The 16,291-nt window shown below is 52.7% G+C and overlaps 4 protein-coding genes and 1 pseudogene across 4 annotated transcripts in view; 2 read left to right on the top strand and 3 right to left on the bottom strand.

The window, feature by feature from the left end:
• Positions 1 to 16,291, top strand: part of LOC136372600 (NAD(P)(+)--arginine ADP-ribosyltransferase 2-like) — a 188,934-nt gene that overhangs the window by 57,636 nt on the left and 115,007 nt on the right. The gene's annotated exons all lie outside the window — the stretch shown is intronic.
• LOC136372775 (NAD(P)(+)--arginine ADP-ribosyltransferase 2-like) overlaps positions 1 to 16,291 on the top strand; it is a 104,370-nt gene that overhangs the window by 42,652 nt on the left and 45,427 nt on the right. The window lies entirely within an intron of this gene.
• Positions 2,739 to 3,469, bottom strand: LOC136375313 (erythroblast NAD(P)(+)--arginine ADP-ribosyltransferase-like; annotated as a pseudogene).
• Positions 6,311 to 7,582, bottom strand: LOC136375560 (erythroblast NAD(P)(+)--arginine ADP-ribosyltransferase-like). Its single transcript, XM_066341138.1, has 2 exons — positions 6,825 to 7,582; positions 6,311 to 6,396 (listed from the first exon to the last, which is right to left on the bottom strand). The coding sequence occupies exons 1-2, from the start codon at positions 7,570 to 7,572 to the stop codon at positions 6,311 to 6,313; spliced, it is 834 nt and encodes a 277-aa protein (XP_066197235.1). The 5' UTR covers positions 7,573 to 7,582.
• LOC136372588 (erythroblast NAD(P)(+)--arginine ADP-ribosyltransferase-like) lies at positions 12,296 to 14,770 on the bottom strand. The gene is made up of 3 exons (XM_066337264.1): positions 14,610 to 14,770; positions 13,227 to 14,011; positions 12,296 to 12,561 (listed from the first exon to the last, which is right to left on the bottom strand). Exons 2-3 carry the CDS (start codon positions 13,975 to 13,977, stop codon positions 12,476 to 12,478), a joined length of 837 nt encoding a protein of 278 aa, XP_066193361.1. The 5' UTR covers positions 13,978 to 14,011; positions 14,610 to 14,770; the 3' UTR covers positions 12,296 to 12,475.

The raw sequence follows: 16,291 nt of genomic DNA, 5'->3' as shown, positions 1-16,291 counted from the left end.
CACGCGAAACAACCTTCCTATAACTGCTGCAACCTGAGTCCATCCCATGGGCAAGAACCTTCCTCAAACTGCTGCAGCCTGAGTCCATCCCATGGGCAGACAGTCCTCCCACAACTGCTGCACATGTGTCACTCCTTCAAGGACAGGCTGCTCCAGCCTGGGACCAGGGCCCTTCTCTCCATGGCTCTCCCTCGGAGTCCCAGCCTCTGCTCAGGTATCCCCCTGCTCTGGGCTGGGCTCCTCCCTGGGCTGTGGCTGGATCTCTGTTTTGGTTTGAGGTCACTTAAAGGAGAACGCTCTGGAATGAGTTGTCTCCTCTAAAGGGTTCCATCAACCCCTTTCCACCAGCAGGAAATGAATACTGATAGATGAAAGTGAAAAAAAAACCTGCAATAATAGTTTATTAACAATCAGAAGCCCCATAATGAAGGGAAAAATAAAAGGAACTAAATGCTGGGTGTCAAGCTGTCAGACCTCACCACCAAACTGGAACAAAGGTCTGAGATGGAGGAGAACACCCATTGGTGACACACGGTGCATGATGGTGTCTGCTCCCTCTCCGGAGGGCAGGAGCTTCCAGGGGCATTTCCAGCAGCAGACAAAGGCCTGGGGGCATCTGGCATCTGTGAGAGGGTAGATGTGAGCCTCACCCTGCCAGGGGAGGACAGGGACAGGAACAGGGACAGGAATGACCCTGTTCCAAGCCTGTCCCTCCCCGGCAAAGTCAGTGCTGTGGGGATGAGCCCTGTGTGCTGGACGTGGATGGGCTGGGACTCCCCATGGCACTCCCTCAAACCCTGTCATCCCCTGTCACCTCCATGGAACCCCCTGACTCCCCCGACCCTTGTCAGCCCTAAGGCCACCATGATCCCCCTGACATCCCTGGCCTCTGTACCCCCCCATGCCCCCCTAACACCCTGTCACCTGTCACCTCATGGCCCCCATTGCTCCTGTCACCCCTCACCTCCCATTACAGCTGTTCCCAGCCCCCTCACTGTCCCTATGGTCCCCCTGACCCCCCATTTTGTCCCTCAGGTGACAGTGTCCCCAGGGCCCCCCGGCCACCACAGCCATGGCAGTGGCCACCGGGATCCTCTGAGCCATGAGGCCTCCAGTGTCACAGAGGTTACTCCAGTCACTGTGGCAACCATGGTGTTGGGGGTTAGGTTTTGTTCCTTTTTACTCTAAAGAATTTTTTCCCCATAAGTTACTAAGGAGACTAAAAGTAGTACTTAAGACTATTTAACAAAACAAAGGGGTGGTCGAAGCTTGGAGGGAGAGATAACCGAGTTTAGGGGCAGGTAAAGGGAAGAGCTTCAGGCATCCCCTGTCACTCTGGGTTTCAGCGTTCGCGGAGGAAGCACGGCTGTGTTGGTGCTACTGCTGGAGGAGTTCACTGTCTCTGGAGGCGTTCATTCCTGGGAAATCTACCATCATCTGCTCGTCCTGGAATTCTGAGTTCCTCTGTCGCCCTGTGAGAGCTGGGCCAGCCCTGCCTTGTTGTCGTGGTTCCATCAGCACTGCTCATCTCACTACAGAGTGACCCTGCACCCCTCTGCCCTGCCGGGACACCCTGCCATCCCAGCTACCAGCCCGAGACTTCCACTGTTCCCAGCTTGATGCTCTGAGGATCCTACAAAGGTGTCAGGGTCCACAAACATATGCGGGGAACCTGATGGTTTGTTTTAGGATCTCAGAGCACAAAAGACACAGCGGGGGACAACTCAATACAACAAAAAATGCACCTTTATTTAGTGCCACCAAAATGCGATAGTGGGAGAGAAAATAGAGAATAGTAAGAAAGATAGAAAAAAGGGTAAGGGATTATAGCTACCAATGTGGAGGGCCGAGTCCTTGAGGCCGAGATGCCCATAGACGCGGTTGTTCTCCAGTGGGGTGTACACGAAGGTGAGCAGGGGTCTCCAGGGTTTTATAGGTTGGTCAAGGCGGGGACCAAAGCGAGTGGCACAAAGCCAAAGCGGGAGCCACCTGTGTTGAGGCAAAGCGAGGGGCCCAGAGCCAAAGCAGGAGCCACTTGCGTGGGACAAAACCGGAGCCACCTGCATCAAGGTTGGGACAAAGGGGAGTCACAGGGCCAAAACCGGAGCCACCCGTGTTGAGGTTGGGTGCTCAGGGACAAGCTGCACACCTTACGTGCCGTACTCGGGTACGGGCGGACCAGTTTGGGCAAGCAGCCTTGGCTCAGTCCACTGTGACCAGTTCCATTGTTCTTGCACTCCGTTCTCAGGGAGATGCATACCAGTCCTCCAAGACTTGGCAAACATTCCACCTCAGCCAGGCCAGGGCTCCTTTCAGAGTCTGGGGTCTCAGTCCTCAGTCATTGGAGACAGTCGTGAGGCATATCACATCCTTGGACAGACTCTGACACAGCCCACCCACGTCCAGCACACAGGGCCAGTCCCCACAGCACTGCCTTTGGCAGACAGGGACAGGATTGGAACAGGGGCTTCCCTGTCCCTGTACTCCAATGGCAGGAGGTTTCCCTGTCCCCTCCCTGATGTGGGCATCCTAAACCCTGTGCCCATTCCTGGGCGTTCCTGCCCTGTGCCCACAATGGGTGACTTCAAACACGGCATCCTTCTCCCTACAAACACAAAGTGGGTGTCCCTATCCCCCATCCCTGTGAGTATCATTGTGTCCCCTCTGCCATATCAGGGGTGTCCACATGGTCACAGTGGGTGTCCCCATCCCCACAGGCTGTCCCCTGTGGTCTCACCTTACAGCCATTCGCAGTTGTATTTGCTGAACGTCCTAATGGAGCGGAGCCAAATCCATGCCGTATTCCCATCTCAGATGACCTGGGTGACCTCAAAGGTCTCAAAGGGCAGGATCAGCACCTCCTCCTCCCATAGATAGATGGAGAACTGCTGGATGTCCACACCATGGCACGTGTACACCTGAAATATAGCCCCTCTACCAAATCCATGAAAAGTCTTATTGCTCAGCAACATTGATGTGAATTGACCAAACTGGACCTTCTGGCCATACTGCACCTTGAAATGAGTGTCACGCAGAAGCCAAGACACCTAATGACACTGCGCGTTCTGACTGTGCCTCAGTGTCCCCAGGGCCATGGTCAGAAGGAAATGCTCTTTCGGTATTCCTGGAGGGAGCGCACAGCCACACGCACAGCCACCTTGAAGTCCTCATACATGTCTGGCATTGTGTAGGCCATGACAGCAATGGCCAAGTCTGGGGATGTCAGAGGGGATACAGAGGACCCCTTAATCTGCCACCTGGCTGTGGCCTTAGGCCAGATCTGGGCAAAGTCAGGATTCTTCTGGAACTCAGAACGATTGAGGACCAGTAATACCACGGACATGGCAGGGCTACAGCCCTGGTACTGGTCATCAAATGAGTCCTGGGCTGTGTCCAGGGGCACCACCTCAATGGCCACAGTGGCCACGGTCATTGCCAGCAGTGCCAGGGCGTGAGCCAGAAGAGCCATGGAGGACAGAGGCCACTGGGAGCAGTGTGGGACATTGGCGTATGCAGAGGGGACACAGAGGGCACATGGGGAGGGTTCCTCAGGGAGGGACTGGCCAGTGGACAGAAGATGTTTTCCTCCCCTTCCCCTGCCCAAGACTCCCCAGGAAAGGCTTGGCTGGGCTGGGTCTGGCCGGCCCTGCCTGACCCCTGCAGAAGCTGGGCTGCCACTTTACCTCTTCTGAGGATGGAGGGAAAAGGAAGTTCTCAGCCTCATGTCAACTTTAGATGTGTATTCACAAAGGCTCATACAGCTTTCTCTGTGGTCATATGAAGCGTCAGTATCTAACAATTGGCCTTCGATAGGTGTCTGTCCTTCCCACAGAAAATTACCAGGTGCTTATAAAAAACTGTTTCTTCTTTAGCTAATAACCAAGTTGTGTTAACCCATAACATTTGCATGGCCCTGCCTCTCTTAGAAAATGCTCTTCTTGTCCTGGAGAGTTCCTAAACAGGGATTAGAGTGGGTATTTTCATGCAGTGCCTCAATATCTCAGATGACCGCCCCTCAAACTTTCGGTTTCGGCAGGCTCTGCTTCTTCTGTCTTAGAGAACTTGTCAAAAACCACACTGTAGTTTCAGTTTCACTCTTTCTCCACGGGTTTGGGCAACAATTATTGTCCTGTGGAAATACTTTTACGTCGTTTTATCATTCTTTAGGTCAGGCTTTCAGCTCAACCTCAGCATGTTCTGAAAAGCCGCACTCTGAAAAGTCAATGTGACCACAAAAGAGCCTTGAAACTTTATTTAAATAAAGTGACAGAGTTTCCACAGCCATAGCCTTGTGGGGTTTCTCTCTCTTGGTTTTGGAGGATGCGGCCTCCATTTATCCTAAACTCTCAGCCACACGTTGCCCTCTTCCTTTCCCCATCAGCTGAATGGGGCTGCTGGGAAGGTGCAGCCTTCCCAAGCCAAATACACCATATTGCTCATGAACCATTCTCCCCCAGAGTTCAGAAGTTCAGGCTGTCTGGGTTATACAACACACTTTGTGGGGACCCATTTCTCCTATTACTAAAGATTCAGGAGTTCGAACTTTCTGATCCAAATTTGAGGGTGCTGTGACAAACTTCTTGTCTGTAGAAACATCAACACCCATTTTGAGATGATGGAGAACCATTTCTCTTTAAGACTGCAACCTACTGAGTTGTGTGTCAAAGACATCACCACCCATCTTTCCAATACAATCCTTCCCTGTGAGGGTGGTGAAGCCCTGGCACAGGTTGCCCAGAGGTGCTGTGGCTGTCCGGTCCCTGCCCGTGTCCAAGGCCAGACTGGGGGGTTCCTGGAGCAGCCTGGCCCAGGGGAAGATGTCCCTGCCCATGGCTGGGCTGACACAGGACGGGCTTTAAGGTGGCTCCATCCCAAACCATTGCAGAGCCCCGGGGCCGGGATGGGGCGGGGCGGGCGCTCGGCAGCGCCACCAGCTCGTGCTGCCGCCTGGTGGTGACACCCGGAACTGCAGCTGGGGGCGGCGCATGCGCAGTGCTGCTGTTTAACCCTGCTCGCTGCTGCCCTCCGGTGGGCAATTCCTGAACCACAACGGCACGGCGAGTTCAGGAGATGTGTGGGCTGAAGAGGAATAATCCCCTGATTTGAAAGAAAAAAGAGTTTCCTGATGAAACATCAGGTTTTTAAATAAATGAATGTGTGGTGGTGCCTCTGTCCTCTTTTCTGTATTTTATTTTTGGTCCTTTTTTTTTGTTCTTTCATTGTTCTTTTCCTCCCTACGCTCGTCCTGTTGCCTTGCCTCAAATCAGGAAATTTGGATTTGGCTCTGAACTGATTGCTCATTCTTTTCTAATTGCTCTGAGCAGCCCCAGCTGCATCCCCCTCCCCAACTTCTTCAGCTACTCCAGGTGCTCCAGACCCTTTCCCAGCTCCATCCCTTCCCTGGACATGCTCCAGCCCCTCCAGGTCCATCCTGAGGGGCTGCTGTGAAAAGGCAGCACAGAGGAAAGAGGGAAGAACATTTCTCCATTGCCTCTCTGAAAACTGAGGTTTGAAAAATAAAGCTTTAAATTTGCATTAATAAATCACCAGGAACTGCTTTATTTTAGGAAATGAGGCACCCTGCAGGAAATGCATTAAAAGCGCTGTAGCGGATACATCAGGCAAGCAAGCAGAAAATTTTGATAAACTTTTGATATGCCACGTGAGCAAGGATCAAATCTTGATACATTTTTAATACTCCAGGGAAGCAAGCAGCAATTTTTTCCCACTCCAAGCAAGCAAGCAGCAATTTTTTTGAATATACCAGGTGAGGCAGCCAACAAGCTTTAGGAGGTGGCCATGAAAATGGCAGCCCAAACGCTTCTGTTGGGAAGTGCCCAACCGGCCCCAGGTGCTGTCCAAACTCTGCTGTCCGTGCTGTCCTGGCAGCTCCAGCCTTGTCCTCACTGGTCCTGCTGGCTTTGTGCCACTCCCTCCTGGGAAGCTCTCGGAGGGCCTTCCCCAGGACGGACCCCTTGTTACAGTGACTACGATGGCCACCCTGGCTGTGGTGGCCATGGTGACCTTAGTCACCTTGGCAGCCACGGTGGCCAACATTGCCTCAGTAGTTGCAGTGGCCACAATGGCCATGGTGACCATGGTGCTTCCAATGCCCAGACTGGTCATAGGGGCCACAGTGGCCACAGTGGCATCAATGGCCACAGTGGTCACAGAGGCCAAAATGACCATAGTGTCCACAGAGGTCTTGGTAGCCTTGGTAGCCTCATTTCTGCGCAGGTCCTGGTGGCATTTGTGGTCATGGTGGCCAAAGTGGCCTCTGAGACCACAGTGAGCTTGGTGGCCTCGTGGCTCAGAGGGCTCCAATGAGCAGTGCCATGGCCACAGTGGCCAGAAGAAACCCCCCAAAGTGGAGGTAGATCCTGGGTTGGCTCCCACCTGGGAACATAAAGAATGGCGTCAGGGGGACCATAATGGTAAGGGGTCTGAGGGCATCAGGAGGGCAATGAGGAGTGGGAAAGGGGTGAGCGGGGGACCCTAATGTTTTGGGGATCAGAGGAGGCCATAAATTGTTCCCTGTCTCCTGTGCCCAGCCATGGGTGGCATTGTCCCTGCAAACCCAGTGGGTGTTCCCCAGTACTGGATGTCCCTGTCCCCCTCACCTGGCACTGGGTGTGCAATTCACCCATCCTCTGTGCCCACCAGTGGCTGTCCCTGTCCTTGTCCCCAGCACTGGGTGTCCTGTCTCCCTCCCACAGAAAGTGTCACTGTCCCTTTTGGGCCATGGGTGTGTCAGAACTGTGTGTCCTTATCCGCACCTCTCACTGAATGTCCACAATACCCCCACATTATCCCCATGGTGTTACCTTTCAGCCACTCGCAGTCGTAGTTGCTGAAATTCCTATTGGAGCGAAGTTCAATGTGCATCGTGTTCCCTTCCTTATTGACACCAATGACCTTGAATGTCTCAAAGGGTGGGATCAGCACCTCCTTCTGGCTTGGATACATGGAGAATCTCTGGATGTCCACTCCGTGACACGTGTACACCTTGAACATCGTGTCCTGCCCAAAATCCTGGGCCACCTTTTCGTTCAGCGATGTTGATGCAAATTGCCCAAAGCGGACTTCATCATCTTGCTTCGCATCAAAATGGTAATTCTTCACCCCCCGGAACACATTCTTACAATTCTTTGGGTGTCCCAGTGTCTGGAGAGCGCTGGTCAGCAGGAAATGCAGGGATTTGAAGTGGAATTCATTCTGGTATTTCCAGCTGGAGCTTCCAGCCTCGCGCACAGCGTCATTGAACTGCTTGTACAGGGTCATCGTGTTCATGGTGTAGGCCATGAGGGCGATGGCCTGGTCTTGGGTAAGAGAGTTTCTAACAGACCCCTGCTTCTGCCACTGAGCAGTGGCAGTTTTCCAGTTCTTGGCAAACTCATCATTCTTGCTAAAGTCAGAAGCCTGGAGTTCTGGCAAATTCTTCGACAAGTTTTCGCTACATTCCAGGTACTGGTCATCGAAGGAGTTCTTGGCCATGTCCAAGGGCACCACCTTGATGGCCACGGTGGCCACGGCCATTGCCAGCAGTGCCAGGGTGTGAGTCAGGGGGGCCATGGAGAAGAGAGGCCACGGGACCAGTGTGGGACACTGGGGGACACAGAGTGGACACAGGGGACACAGTGTGTGACACAGGGAAGACACTGGGGAACACCAGGGCATACTGAGGGAACACTGAGTGGCCTCAGAGGACACTGATGGCACGCAGGGGATGCTGTGGGACACAGAGGGACATGGGGTGGCTTCCCTGATGAAGGGCTGGGGAGGGAGAATAGGGTAAGCGGGGGGAGGGGGCTGCCCCTGCCAGGAGACCCCTGGACATGTGCTGGGGCCTGATCCCAAATCCTGGGGTCAGTTCTGGAGCCTGCCGATGTCCCCCACACCCCCAGAACCCAAATCCCACTTTCACAGCCTGATGTATACCCTCCTCATAGTGTCTTCTCCACCCCCGGTAGGACCTTGACTCAAATCCTGGAGTCACTTCCTGACCCCCTCCCAAAAATTCCCAGTGTCCTCCTGCACACCAATCCCACTCCCAGAGTTCTGTGTCGCCTCTTTCCTGGTATTTGCCAGTGACTCTGTTATCCCAATCCCTCTCCAGTCCCTTGTACCCCTCCCAGTGACCCCCTGCCCATCAGGACCCTGACCCAGGGCCTGGGGTCCCCCAGGGTCACCCTTGTCCCCCCACACAGACACCAATCCCTCTCCCAGGATGGGATATTTTGATGATGGCAGGATGTTTTAACAGCTGCTGGAAACCCCATCTGGGCTGGGACAGAACATATTCTCCTCCCCTCCCCCTGCCCAAAACCCACCAGGAAAGGCTTGGCCGGGCTGGGTCTGGCTGGCCCTGCCTGACCCCGGCAGAAGCTGGGCTGCCACCTTACCTCTTCTGAGGACGGAGGGAAAAGGAAGTTCTCAGCCTCATCTCAACTTTAGATGCGTGTTCACAAAGGCTCATACAGTTTCCTCTGTGGTTATATGAAGTGTCAGTATCTGACAATTGGCCTCTGACAGGTCTCTGTCCTTTCCACAGGTGCTTATAGAAAACTGTTTCTTCTTCAACTAAAAATCAGATGGTGTTAACCCATAACATTTGCATGGCCCTGCCCCTCTTAGGAAATGCTCTTGTCCTGGGGTGTTCCTAAACAGGGATTAGAGTGAGTATTTTCACTCACTGCCTCAATATCTCAGATGACCTCTCCTCAAACTTTTGGTTTTGGCAGGCTCTGCTTCTTCTGTCTTAGAGAACTTGTCAAAAACCACACTGGAGTTTCATTTTTGCTCTTTCTCCACGGGTTCGGGCAACAATTATTGTCCTGTGGAAATACTTTTACGTCTTTTTAACATTCTTAAAGTCAGGCTTTAAGCTCTACCCAGCACCTTCATTGTGTGGTGAAAGCCACTCTATGGAAAGTCAAGTGTCCACACAGCAGTTTTGAAACTTTATTTGAATAAAGCCATAGGGTTTCCACAGCCACACGTCCGTGGATTTGCTCTCTCGCGGTTTTGGAGGACCTAGCCTCTTTTTATCCTAAACTTTTGGCTGCATGTTGCCCTCCTCCTTTCCCCATTGGCTGAGGCAAAGGGAAGGTGCAGTATATTCATACATTTATAGGATGCCTTGGAGTGGATGCCTGGTAAAGAAGCTCGACGTGATTACAAGAAAAAAAGTGGGTATTTTATTCAAAGCCTTCAATAGACACTCCTTGGGCAGGCAGAAGCCTCTGAGAGGCTACACCCAGGACAAACAATGGTCAGGAGCTTTTCATACAGTCATAGGTTTGGTCTGTTTACATATCAGAGGTTAATCCTCCAATGGCAGCTTCAGGTAATGAAGTCATATTCCCTCCGTGTGCTAAGGCCACAAATCATTTTTATTTTACTTTTTGGAGAATAAGACAGTGGGATGTCCTTGAGTTTCAGCCTAGAGAGGAATTGCTTTGCCAGGATAAAATGGGAGAACAGCAGCTGAATGGCTGGGGAGTTCTAGATATTCACACTAAAGCAGTGCAGGATCTGAAAATGATAAAAGGGAAATTCTAAGATAACATATACACAGGGATGAGGTCTCCTGTTGGCTGTGTCTCCTCTTGAGGCTGCACAGCCCCAGATCTTGCAGACTTGTCTGGTGAGAGAGATGCTCCAGTGCCTTCATCATCCTCACAACCTGTGGAGGACCTGCTGCAGGATCTCCACGTTTCTGCTGTGCTGAGGAGCACAGAGCTGGACATGGCACTGGGCAGAACTGGGCACAGCACTGGGTAGAAGTGGACATGGCCCTGGGAAGAACTGGACATGGCACTGGGCAGAGGTGGGCATGGCACTGGGCAGAACTGTGAAGCAGAAGTTAACTTTTTTTCAGCTTCTTGCCAACGGGAGGGCCCACATCCTCAGAGGGGATGCAGGACTGACTCAGTGCTGACGACCCCACAAGACACCTTCTGGACCGCTTGGACCTGTCAGAGCTCCTGAGTTTGTGTTGGCAAGGAAGACACCATGGATCCAGGCGTTCTTGTGTTGTTTTACATTTTACTGTCCTGTGAGTGGGAGATCCCTTGCCATCAGGGACAGCCATCAGAAATGTGATCTCCCAGGCTGAAAGGAGACATATAGATGCGGGTAAGGGAAATTGTCATTTTAGAGGGTGAATAATTTCATACGGGAAGTTTAGTTTAATAACTCTTTAAGGTTTAACCACAATTCTTTTAACCACAATTGTTTTAACCACAATTGTTTTAACCACAATAACCAGAAGTTTGTGTGGCCCATTTAAATATTCCAATTTGAAGTTCTCTTTTCCAATTTGTATTCTACCCTACCTGCATTCCTAACCCTTTTTCCCTTCAGAGGGGTGGCTGGGAGATGGAAACAGCCAAAGGGCGCAGAAGTGCCACTGACCTCCTGCCATCTCCTGTCCCCTTCTGTCCCCTACTCAGGATGGGCCCAGAAAACCCATCCTGAGCTCTGTCCTCACCCACATTCCATCATCTTTTGATCCTATCCCTCATCCCTACTCCACACAAAATGACATCCGCCCCTCAAGGGGAATCACCATTTTGAGTTAATTCTCGACGTAGTTCTTGTTTTGCACCTTTGCTTCAGGTCCCTCCACTGCGATGGATTTCACCCCTCCACTGAGTACAACCCCCATGTTGGGACCTTCCCCCTTCATCAGAAAGTCCCTTCCTAGTGCAGGTCCCGCCTCCTCAGGTTCAGTCCCTTCCAGTTCCTGCACATTTAGAACTGGAAATGACACTTGCCAGAAGGCGGCCGTCTTGGTGGCCAAAGACCTAGGACACGAGGTCTTGATGGTCAGCCAAAAGCCTTGCTCAAGTGTTGTTGGGCATGTTTCCTCTTTGGAGAAAGAGAGTGAGACACTGGAGCCCATATATTCCATGTGGGGTGTTGGTTCTGTGATGGGAGTGGGACAAGCACTGAGCCCTTCCCACCGTGAGACATTCCCACTGGGATCACTCTGCCAGCTCTGGGCTCCAGCACAGAGAAGATGTGGAGCTGCTGGAGCGGGTCCAGAGGAAGCCATGGAGAGACTTCGAGGGGTGAAGCCCCTCTGCTGTGGAGACAGCTGGGTGTGTTCAGCCTGGAGAGTGATCCAGGGACATATCAAAGCCCCTTCCTGACTAAAAGAGGCTCCAGAACAGGAGGAGGGACTTGGGACAAGGGCATGGAGGGACAGGACAAGAAGAATGGCTTCCCACTCTCAGAGGGCAGGGTCAGATGGGATATTGAGAGGAATCCTTCTCTGTGAGGATGGTGAGGCACTGGCACAGGTTGCCCAGAGGAGCTGTGGCTGCCCGGTCCCTGCCCATGTCCAAGGTCAGGTTGGGGGGCCCTGGAGCAGCGTGGCTCAGGGGAAGATGTCCCTGCCCATGGCAGGGCTGGCACAGGATTGGCTTTAAAGTGGCTCCAACCCAAGTGATTGCAGGGTCCCAGGGCCGGGATGGGGCAGGGTGGGTGTTCAACAGTGCCACCAGCTCGTGCTGCCACCTCCTGGAGGCACCCAGAACTGCAGCCGGGGGCGGCGCATACACAGTGCCACTGTTTAACCCTGCTCGCTGCTGCCCTCCGGTGGACAATTCCCAAGCCACAACTCCCAGAATCCACAAATCCCAGAAGAACCCAGCGCGGGCATCTAGCGCAGCCTCCCAGCTCAGGTAGCATCATCCCTGGGCACTGGATTGGGTTTAGAGCAGCCCAGTACTGGATACGGTGCTGGACAGAGCTGGACACATCACTGAACAGAGTGGGTCATGGCACTGGGTAGAAGTAGCACTGGGCATACTGGACACAGCAGTCCCGATGAGTCTCACTGGGCAGGGCAGGGGGTCACAATCCCTCCCTGACCTCCTGGCTCTGATCTTCCTGATGTCCCCTGTATCTCCTATGGCCCCAGGCCACATGGGCAGCTCCACTGGTCACCCACCAGGCCCCTCACGTCCTTCTTCAAAGCTGCTCTGACAGGTCCCCCACAGCCAGGGGATGGCACTGGCACTAAATTGGGCTAAAACCAGTCTAAATCAACACTCTCAAGTGATTCCTCTCCCATATTCCTGCTTGGAATGAAATATGTGTGAGGTTCCTTCCTCCGATATGAGAGGCTCCCCAAGGATCTTGCACGAGGTTGAGAGAAAGAGACGTTCCCACGAGTGTTGGTGTGATGAGTCACATCGAGCCCTGCTTAAGAATTGTCTCTTTTTGCAGGTATTGACAGAATTCTTTAATGGAATTGGTTTGATAGAATCATTTAATAGAATGACTTTGCACAACGGCCTTGGTGGCCACTGTGGTCGCAGTGGCTGTGGTAGCCTTGTGGCTCAAGGAGTCTTGGTGATGATGGTGGTCACAGTGGCCTTGGTGGTTCTAGTGACCATGGTGGCCAGAGTGGCTGTGGTGTCCACAGTGACCACAATGACCTTGGTGACATTGGTGACCTCATGTCTCAGAGGACCTCAGTGGCCATTGCCAAGGCTGTGGTGGCCAGGACGAGTCCTCCGAGGTGGAAGGGGGCCATGGAGATGGTCCCACCTGGAGAACAAAGAGGAGGGTCTTAGGGACCATGAATGAAAAAGACGGGGACTGGGTGGCAATAATGAGGAGTTAGGGGTTACAGGACAGATGAGGGTTATGAGATAAAAGGTGACCAGGTGTTGAGGGGGAATATGGGGGGGTACAGGGGTCATGGAGGTCTGGGGCATCATCGTGGGCTTATGGGTTATAAGGGTCAGGGAGAGTAAGGGGGTGCCATGGGGGTGCCAGGGGTTCAGGGAATGCCATGGGGGGTCCCGGCCCACCCATGTCCAGCACACAGGGCCTGTCCCCACAGTACTGACTTTTGCAAGGAGATTGACAGGGACATGAAGGAAAAGGGGGCATCCATGTCCCTGTCCTGTCCCTGTCCCTGTCCCTGTCCTCTCCCAGATGTTGGGGTCCAAATCCTGGTGCCATGTCATGACTACTCCAGACCCCATGCCCACAATGGCTGTCCCCAGACTTGGTGTCTCCAGCACTGGGTATCTCTGTGCTTGTCCCTAGCACTTGGTGTTCTTGTCACCCCCCTCACACACTTGGCATCCCTGTCTCTGTGACCCATCCTTAGTGAGTGTCATCATGTCCCCTGTGCCTTATCAGGGGTGTCCCCATGGCCACAGTGGGTGTCCCCATGCCCCCCAGTCTGTCCCCTGTGGTTTCACCTTTCAGCCACTCGCAGTTGTATTTGCTGAAGGTCCCGGTGGAGCGGAGCCAGATCTGTGACTTGTTCCCTTCCTGAGTGACTTGGGTGACCTCAAAGGTCTCAAAGGGTGGGATCAGCACCTCCTTGTTTTCTGGATATTTGGAGAATAAGCCTATATCCACACCATGGCATGTGTGCACCTGGAACACTGTCTCCACTGTACACCCCTCAGTTGGTTTGCTCAGAGACATTGCTGTGAATTGACTGAACCGGATGGTGTTGCCATGCTGCGCCTGAAACAGGACCCCGCAATCCCGATACAACACATCCAGACACTTTCTTTTCTGTGTGCCCCTCAGCGTGGCCAGGGCGTCGGTCAGCAGGAAATGCAGCGTTTTGTAGTGGAAATTGTCCCGGTATTCCTGGGGTGAGCGCCCGGCCACGCGCATGGAAAGAGTGAATATGGTCCGTAGGCAGCTATATGTCATGAAGGCCATGATGGCAATGGCTTGGTCTGGGGATGCCAGAGGGGACACAGGGGACCCCCTCCTCTGCCACTCAGCCACAGCCTCAGTCCAGGCCCAGGCAAAGAAAGGATTCTTCTGGAACTCAGAGTAGTTGAGGGCCGGCAACGTCGCGGTCATGGCAGGGCCACAGCCCTGGTACTGGTCATCAAAAGAGTTCTGGGAAATGTCCAGGGGCTTCACCTTGATGGCTCCAGTGGCCACGGTCATTGCCAGCAGTGCCAGAGTGTGAGCCAGGGGGGCCATGGAGTACAGAGGCCACCAGGAGCAGTGGGGGACACTGCGGGACACAGAGGAGACAAGGGGTGGGTTCCGCAATGAGGGACTGGGGAGGGAAGTTGATTCAGCCCAGGGCAAAGGGAAGCACTCCTGGTCAGGAGAACCCCGGACATGTCTGGGGTCCCTGATCCCCAATCCTGGGGTTACTTATGCCTCCCCAGCCCCCAACCCCAAAGGACCCAAATCCCACAGTCCCATGTCCTCCTGGCCCCCCCAGAAGCTCACTCCTCCAATGATTAAAAGCCTCCTCAGCACCCCATGGACCCTGCTCCAAATTCTGGGATCATTTCCTGAACCCCACAGTGTCCCCCTTCACTCGTCCCCAGACCCCAATCCCACTCCCAGTCCCCAATTTCTGCAGTATCACCCAAGACCTCAACCCAAATCTGGAAAAGACCCCCTGCTCCCCCCATGTCTTAAAGCCCCTCCATGACCCCAATACCACTCCCGCTATTACATGTCCCCCCCTCACTTCCCCACAGAGGACCCCATGACCCCATTTCTGTGACTCCCCCAGGGTTCCCCCAGTAGCACAATCCCAATCCCACAGTCCCCTGTCCTCTCCCCAGTGTCCCCAGTGTCCCCCAAGCCCCTGATACCGAAATGGGCCGGAGTGAACTCCCAGACAGAACTGGAGGGATCACAAAGCCGGAATTCTTGATCAGCTCGGACTCACAGCAGACCTCGCCTGGTCCTGCACGTCAGGGGGACTTGGCCACAGGGCATTTATCCATACTAATTGGAAATATTCATTAAAATGGGCCTCCTAGCTAATACAGATGCAGCACTTTTCTTAGAAATAATTTGCTCTAATGCATCAGCTTATGCATCTCTAATGCACCTTTTCCTACTGTGAGATAGGATTAGGTGGAGAGCAAAGCAGGCCCAAATAATAAAAGTTGTAAAAATGGATTCATTAACAAACACTAACAGAAAACAATGAGAATCAAAATGAAACTTTCAAAACAGTTCCGCTTCACCCACAAATGTTCCCTTTTACCACTGACAACATAAAGAGAAAAAATCTGGGATTTTCAGTCCATTTCACCACTCTAAAATAATATATCAGCCGTTCTTATGTAGAAGACCTTCTCTCAGAAACTCCCATGGAGACATCCCAACAAGAAAACAGTTCTCTGGTGGCTCCCATGTCACAAATCTGCAGCCGCCCAGAAACTCTGCAAATTGTGAGGCCCCTGCCATTAGCACCTTTTTCCCACAACTGCATATGGGCCACATCTTCTTCTTTTAGGGTACTGTTTATGGCTGCCTCTTATAGTGTAAAACAAAGGTTCCCTTTTCTATCTGCAAAATCATCTTCTTCTCAAGAAACAGAGGTCTCTTTTTCCCTGGGAGCAAAGGGCTTCATATCACTTTGTCTTTATCTTCCTCTGTTCAAACTTCTCCATTCAATCTCAATTCTATCAGTCCATGGCTCTGACTAGAACTCTGCATCCCCCTAAAAGCATTCTAAATGTTCTCGGGTAAGTTTAGTCCATTCTCATGGCCTGGTAACAGAAATCCAGCCCAAACTAGGCAACTCCTCAATCACACCCAAACTAAGACTTTTACTCTCACTTCACTGACCTCCGTCTCATGCAGTGTCTCCTTACGGTTCAGTCACTTTGTCTGTTGTCACTCACAGAATGCCCAGTGCTTTTAATAAGTCTCATCTGGCATGAAAATAGTTGAAATCTCCCAGGCCTGCAGTGGACGTGATAGCTGAAGATGGTACGGCCAGGCTGCTCCAAAGCTGGGCCAAGATCTCGGGGTTCTGGCTGCTGGGGAGCCACTTTTTGCTCTCAGCTGCACAGATCTCTCCCTCATCTGGCCTTCTCCTCCCCACCCTTTTCCTCTGCCCAGGAGTGACCAGAAGACTTGGGAGGGCTCAGCCCCCACAGCTTAGCAGCAGGATGTTTTAACAGCTTCTGGAAACCCCATCCAGGCTGGGACAGAACATATTCTCCTCCCCTCTCCCTGCCCAAAACCCACCAGGAAAGGCTTGGCCGGGCTGGGTCTGGCCGGCCCTGCCTGACCCCGGCAGAAGCTGGGCTGCCACCTTACCTCTTCTGAGGACGGAGAGAAAAGGAAGTTGTCAACCTCATCTCAACCTTATACGTGTATTCACAAAGGCTCATACAGCTTCCTCCGTGGCTATATGAGGTGTCAGTATCTAACAATTGGCCTTCGATAGGTGTCTGTCCTTCCCACAGAAAATTAACAGGTGCTTATAGAAAACTGATTCTTCTTTAGCTAATAACCAAGTTGTGTTAACCCATAA

This window comes from Sylvia atricapilla, chromosome 1 (genome assembly GCF_009819655.1).
Source record: "Sylvia atricapilla isolate bSylAtr1 chromosome 1, bSylAtr1.pri, whole genome shotgun sequence".
Classification (NCBI taxonomy): domain Eukaryota; kingdom Metazoa; phylum Chordata; class Aves; order Passeriformes; family Sylviidae; genus Sylvia; species Sylvia atricapilla.
The sequence above is the reverse complement of the archived record's forward strand: the minus strand, read 5'-3'. Positions and strand labels throughout refer to the sequence as shown.